The sequence below is a fragment of the Caretta caretta genome, chromosome 1 (genome assembly GCF_965140235.1).
Source record: "Caretta caretta isolate rCarCar2 chromosome 1, rCarCar1.hap1, whole genome shotgun sequence".
Lineage (NCBI taxonomy): Eukaryota > Metazoa > Chordata > Testudines > Cheloniidae > Caretta > Caretta caretta.
Window position 1 is genome coordinate 3758184 of NC_134206.1, and position 7332 is coordinate 3765515.

Below are 7332 nucleotides of genomic sequence, written 5' to 3' on the forward strand. Positions count from 1 at the left end.
CCCACCTGCTGATCACTTTAGATAAGCTATTACCAGCAGGACAGTGGGGTGGGAGGAGGTATTGTTTCATATTCTCTGTGTGTATATAAAGTCTGCTGCAGTTTCCACGGTACACATCTGATGAAGTGAGCTGTGGCTCACGAAAGCTCATGCTCAAATAAATTGGTTAGTCTCTAAGGTGCCACAAGTACTCCTTTTCTTTTTGCGAATACAGACTAACACGGCTGTTCCTCTGAAACCTAGCATAACTTGGACTCTCAGGAGTGGAGAAAATTTAAAAAAATATACATAATGAGGCAATGAAATACATTTATATATAGCTTCAATTCAGGACAGATAAATACAATGACCATATTTCCCATGCATTTGCCATGTATTTACCCACATGTCTTGATACAATAGGCTACACTCAGAAGTGGAGGGCCAGAAAGGTGTCTATGGTAAGGTCACAATTATACAATCATACAGTGCTCAAGTGGACTGTGTCACTCCCAGACTAAAGATGTCAATGGGGCAAAGAGCTTAGCAGGATTCCTTTCTGATACTTCCTCTGGATACTTATCTGCATAACCAGGAAATCCAGCTACAGTAGTGAGGACTATTTAAAAAAAAAAATTGGAGGGGCAATAAAACTTCCTGATTAACACCACAAAATATCTCAAACTAGTGCGTGTCAGGGGGAAACTTTCCTTTGGAGCAGGTTTTCCCATAGCTGCCTCTTGCAGGGCTGTTTCCACCTTCCTCTGAAGCATTTGGAACTGGCCACTGGTTACTGTACTAGATGAACTGCAGGTCTGATCCAACCTGGCAATGCCTATCTTCCTATCAGTGGTGTAAATCCAAGACTATATTTGTGCTGATTTTCCTTGAGCTCCTGGGAGTCTATATACTTGCACTGAGAGCAGAATAATGCCTTACTAATTATCATCGAGTCTCCTGTTCTTTTTCCTTTCAGAAAGGAAAGTTCAAATCTCCTTGGACCTGCCCAGTACATTATGTCAGCTGTCAATGACACCAAATTCAAATTTGCAGTGTTTCTTCTCACTGGGATACCTGGCCAGGAAGACGTCTATCCCTGGATCTCTATCCCCTTCTGCTTAATGTATCTTATTTCGATAGTAGGAAATTCAGTCATTCTGTTCATTATAAAAACAAATCCAAGCCTCCATGAGCCCATGTACATTTTCCTTTCCATGTTGGCCATCACAGACCTTGGCTTATCGTTAGCCACAATACCGACGATACTGGGCACATTCTTGTTTAATGTTAGGGAGATCAGCCTGGATGCCTGTTTTGCCCAGTTGTTCTTCATCCACTCACTTCAGTGCACTGAATCCTCCGTGCTCTTGTTGATGGCCTTTGACCGATTCATTGCGATCTGTAACCCATTGAGATATGCTTCCATCTTAACCCTGCCGAGAATATCCAAGATGGGACTGGTGTGTGTGCTAAGAGGGGTGGCCATAATATTCCCACTCCCCATTCTCCTGAAACGGTTCCAATACTGTCGTTCCAATGTCCTCTCCCATTCTTACTGCCTGCACCAGGAGGTCATGAAAAAGGCTTGTTCGGACATCACAGTGAACAGCATCTATGGCTTATCTGTTGCATTCTTTACAATGTGGTTGGACTCGCTGCTCATCTTCCTCTCTTATGTGATGATCCTCAAAACAGTGCTGAGCATCACGTCCAATACAGAGTGCCTCAGGGCCCTGAACACCTGCGTCTCCCACCTCTGCGTTGTCCTGCTCTTCTATATACCAGAGTTCGGCTTGTCTCTGATACACAGATTCTGGACGGGCTCTTCTCCCTTCCTTCAGATTCTCCTGGGCTACATCTACCTGCTGGTTCCACCCCTGATGAACCCAATTGTGTATAGCGTGAAAAGTAGACATCTTCGTGCAAGGATAATCAGGGTGTTTGTCAAATGAAGGGTCAGTTCATCACCTGGCTCCAGTGCTGGTGACACCAGAGATAAAAATAATGGCAACATATTCCATCCTGGACCCTTATATCCGAGATGACATGAGCTACTGATTTCCATGCTGTAGAGCACAGTTCTGATGGGGTATGTTGCCTGGAGCAATGGGTCAGGGGATGGTGATGGAGGACAATGGGACCGAATGGCTAGGCAGCAGTTCTGCGGAAAAGGACCTAGGGGTGACAGTGGACGAGAAGCTGGATATGAGTCAGCAGTGTGCCCTTCTTGCCAAGAAGGCCAATGGCATTTTGGGATGTATAAATAGGGGCATAGCGAGCAGATCGAGCGACGTGATCGTCCCCCTCTATTTGACATTGGTGAGGCCTCATCTGGAGTACTGTGTCCAGTTTTGGGCCCCACACTACAAGAAGGATGTGGATAAATTGGAAAGAGTCCAACGAAGGGCAACAAAAATGATTCGGGGTCTAGAACACATGACTTATGAGGAGAGGCTGAGGGAACTGGGATTGTTTAGTCTGTGGAAGAGAAGAATGAGGGGGGATTTGATAGCTGCTTTCAACTACCTGAGAGGTGTTTCCAGAGAGGATGGTTCTAGACTATTCTCAGTGGTGGAAGAGGACAGGAGAAGGAGTAATGGTCTCAAGTTGCAGTGGGGGAGGTTTAGGTTGGATATTAGGAAAAACTTTTTCACTAGGAGGGTTGTGAAATACTGGAATGCATTGCCTAGGGAGGTGGTGGAATCGCCTTCCTTAGATGTTTTTAAGGTCAGGTTTGACAAAGCCCTGGCTGGAATGATTTAATTGGGGATGGGTCCTGCTTTTGAGCAGGGGGTCGGACGAGATGACCTCCTGAGGTCCCTTCCAACCCTGATATTCTATGATTCTATGACAACACACTGGAGGATGGCGAACAAGGCAGGCAGCAGGATTTACAAAGTGACTGTGTTCATGGAGAGCCAGGGCAATGGTAGGAGTTTGGCCCATAAAGATCCATATCAGTGGGTGTTCCGACCTCAGAATTCTTCTTGATACAGTCAATAAAGAGAAGGGACGTGGATGTTGTTTCCCATTACACCTGGCCTGTCCCTGTCCCATCTCTGGTTAAACATCCATGGGCCATGAGAAAAGCTGCAGAGCTGTTCTGTAGTCACAGTTCTGGTCCTTCCTGAGTGCTCAGGGTGCTGCACGATCCATGAGCACAAATACCCACCCTTCCCCTACTCCTTCAGCTAGGAGACCCAGGAGAAGCCATTCACATAGCCCCCCACCACCTCTGTTGACGTCTCTGCAGAGAGAACACCTGCTGAATCCACTCCCCACAGAGGCAGAGCCGAGCTGCATGTGTGAGTGAGTGTCTGACTCAGAGGAGTCCTGGAAAGAGACTCATACCCACATCCCCTCCGCAGCCCTTCTGTTTGTGCTGCCCCATCTGTTGCATAGGGGTTGAGATGGTCCTCAGCTCCCACACAGAGTCACAGCTAGCTCCTATCCCATCCCATCCCATTCAGTGTAGGGTGACCACCTTTTCAAAAGGCAAAAGCAGGACCAATGCAGGCAGGATCCCCGTCCCCTCTGTGACCATGCCCCTGCCACTCTTCTTCCCACTTGAGACCCCACGCCCTGTTCCATCTCTTTCCCTGAGACCTCACCTTCTGCCCCATCTGTTTCCCCAAGACGCTGCCTGTAAAATCTATCCTTCTGTAGTTAATAAACTTGTTTTATGCTTTATCATAACCAGTGTGTTTTGAGTGAAGTGTCTGGGAAAATCTCAGCTCTGTGAACAATGGCTGTTGCATGTCTTTCACGCATTGAGGGGAAAGCGACCTATATCAATGAGTTTGCATTGTACAGATCCCTGTGCAGTTCAAGACCATATGATTCTGGGGTTATACTCAAGCAAGTGTGCAAGGATGGGGATCTGATAAATTAGGGGACTCAGAGGTTCCACCAACTTCCAGACTGCACCCCAGGGGTGACAACCCATCACAGAAGTTTTAGAACAAACTGATAAATTAAATAGTAAATGTCCCCAGGACCGGATAATATTCACCTAAGAGTTCCGAAGCAATTCAAATATCAAATGACAAAACTAGTAACTGTGGTAAGTTACCTATCACTTAAATCAGCTTCTGTACCAGAGAACTGGCAAATAGCTAATGTGATCCTGATTTTTTTTAAAAGACTTCAGAGGTTATCCCAGCAATTACAGACCAGTAATTCTAACTTCAGTACCAGGCAAATTGGTTGAAACTATAATAAAAAAAACAGAATTTTAAGACACATACATGAACATGATTTGTTGTGGAAGAGTCGATACAGCTTTTGGAAAGAGAAATCATGCCTCACCAATCTATTAGAATTCTTTGAGAGGGGGATCCAGTGGATATAGTGTACATAGATTTTCAGAAGGTCTTTGAGAATGACCCTCACCAAAGGATCTTAAGCCATGTAAACTGTCACAGGATAGGAAGGAAGGTGCTCTCATGGATCAGTAACTGGTTAAAAGATGGAAAACAAAGTGTAGGAATAAATGGTCAGTTTTCAGAATGGAGAGGGGTAGTTAGTGATATGCTGTTCCACATATTCATAAATGATCTGGAAAAAGGCATAAACAGTGAGGTGGTAAAATTTGCATATGATACAAAATTATTCAATATACTTAAGTCCAAAGCAGACTGCAAAGATCTTGGAACAGTGACTGGGCAACAAAATGGCAGATACAATCATTATCAATTAATACAAAGCAATAGACATAATCCGCACTATACATACAAAATGATGGTTCCAAATTATCCTTTACCACTCCACAAGAAAGAGATGTTGGAGCCATTGTGGATAGTTCTCTGAAAACATCCCCTCAGTGTGTGCAGAGTCAGTCAAAAAAAAAGTAACAGAATGTTGAAAACCATAAGTGGCGGATATAATGATCTAGGACAGGCTAAGCCTCCCCTGGCACAGCTGCAGCCACTAGACACTGGATGCTGGTTGAGGGGTTTGCTCAGGGAAGTTTTTGCTTCTTATTATGCGCTATGCAGGTTCCAGAGTAGCTGAGGAGGCAGTATGTGCTACTCAGCTTCCTCAGTAATCTCGCTGCACTCCATGGAGATTACTGAGAAACACAGACCGCTGTGACACGGTGCAGTCTGGGAGCCATGGGAACAGCTGTGCCCCTTAACCCTTCATCTGGACTAGCCAATCTTACGCTGCTTTGTTGGTGACACAGCCAGTGTCTTCAAGCCCTGCTATCACCCACCATGACAGCAGGTGGTGCCAAACACATAACTAAGGTGCCTGAATGCTTTACCTAAGCCACTCAAAGTCAGGCAGGAGACAATAGTCAATTTCCCATCTCCCCGACCTTGCATGTTTGCTGGACTATAACACAGTATTATACTGTGATGGGTTGCCCACCACCTTCTGGGGTGCTACCTGATGTACTGGAGTTACACTGAGCCTGCCTGTTCCACCAGCCTGGACTCCCTCATCCTTTCCTGCTGCACATGGCCCTCAAGCTTCCTAGAGCACACACACAGGTAGGGACATATCCAGCTGCAGACAGACACAGATACTGAAATCAGCTCTGCATAGGAAGTCTTTAAGCTAAAGAATTGCCCAGCACTCAAGTGCATGCCCCCTAAACCTAAATTTGTATTGTCTTGCACTACACAGAGAACTGTACAGTGTAAGCTAATTAAATCTCACCTCCTCTCTCAATGTGGAGGAAGATATGCACAGCCCTTTCCTCGCCCTGCCCCCCCTGTTATAAATTCCAAAAACTGGGTTGAGACAAAATAAAACAATTCTATTAGCTACAAAACCAGTTTTTTAGTGATTATAAGGGATAGCAAACAGATCAAAGCAGATTACTGAGCAGATAAAACAAACATGCAAATTAAGCTTAATACATGAAAGAAACTGGCTGCAAATAGTAATTTCTCACCCTAAATGTTGTTTTAAGGAGGTTGCAGAGTTTCTTGAAGACAAACTGCTCTTTCTTGCTGCTTAAAACTCCAGGCATTCCTTTCACAGGCCAGACACCTTTTCCAGCCTGGGCTCAGACTCCCAGCCTGCCCTTTGTCCTTGTTTCTTAGATGTTTCCAGCAGTCATCCAGGGTGGGGGGGGAGGTGAGGGATTAAGTGAAAAAAAGAACCCTGATTATCTCACTCCCCAGCCTTAAATAGGATTTACATATAGCGGGAATCCTTTGTTTCCCAGTTTGATTCCCACCCCCTAGTGCAAAAATACTAGCAGTCCAGGATGGAGTCCAGTACGTGTCAGACACGTGTCAAAGGTTGTTTGGAGCATCCCAGGAATCTTTCCAGGAAGGTGGAATGTCTCATTGACTAACCAATGAGACTGATTGCATTTTTTATTCTGGGTGTTCCCCAGGTGCAAACACTTTTGTAACTGATACATAGTCAACGTTCCTACCTTCAGATGCAGAAATGCTACATGCATACAAATAGGATAATCCCATTCAGTAAATCGTCACCTTTCCAGTGCTATCTTACTTGACCCATCTCACATAAACCGGTTCTTAGTTATGCCAAAATTATATTAGAGCAATATTTCGATGAAAATTATGGGGCGTAGTGCCACATATACCATCTTGCACTGCACAGGAGTCTGTACAGCATAAGCTCCATAGTCTAGGTCACTTTCCTCTTGATGTGGGAAAGATGCAACAGCCTTTGTACGAAGAACTGAGATTTTCCACTGATTGTTGCTCAAAACATGCTGGTAAAGATAAAGCATAAAACAAGTTTATTAATGACAAAAATAATTTTCAGTGATTATAAGTGATAGCAAACAGATCAAAGCCAATTACCTAACAAATTAACAAAACCACAAACTAAGCCTAAGCTACAAGATAGATTGGGTATGAATTAGCAATTTTGCACTCTGACTGATGATATAAGCAGTCCACCAAGTTTCCATACACAGGGTAGAAATCCCTTTAGCCTGAGACCAGCGTTTCCCCCAGTTCAGTCTTTGCTCCTCGGGTGTTTCCAGGAGTTCTCTTGTGTGAGGAGTGAGGCCAAAAGGTGATGTCACAACCCACCTAATATAGTGGGAAAATACAAGTACCAAAATGGAGTTTAGTGACATGTGGTCTGGTCACATGCCCTTGCCTGCCTCAGTCATAGCATCCATTATCCATACGCAGTCTGGAGCGTTCTCAGGAAGGCTCACCAGGTCGGGGATAAGCTTCTCCTCAGGCCTACTGCTTTCCCTAACTGCCAATTACCCTGAATAGGCCCTTCACAACCAGCTGTCTAGACTGGAAGCATTTTGCCTAGTGGGTGTCACCCAGGTGTAACTACATTTGAAATAGAGATACATAGTCAATATTCATAAATTCAGATCCAAAAATGACACATGCACACAAA

General features: G+C 44.7%; 1 protein-coding gene across 1 annotated transcript; it reads left to right on the top strand.

The window, feature by feature from the left end:
• Positions 1 to 995: 995 nt before the first annotated feature.
• On the top strand, positions 996 to 1931 carry LOC125633341 (olfactory receptor 51G2-like). The gene has a single exon (XM_048842482.2). The coding sequence runs from the start codon at positions 996 to 998 to the stop codon at positions 1929 to 1931; it is 936 nt and encodes a 311-aa protein (XP_048698439.2).
• Positions 1932 to 7332: the final 5401 nt, after the last annotated feature.

Bases quoted from the DNA above. Each gene is read 5' to 3' on its own strand.
- LOC125633341 (XM_048842482.2), top strand. From the start codon at position 996: ATGTCAGCTGTCAATGACACCAAATTCAAATTTGCAGTGTTTCTTCTC.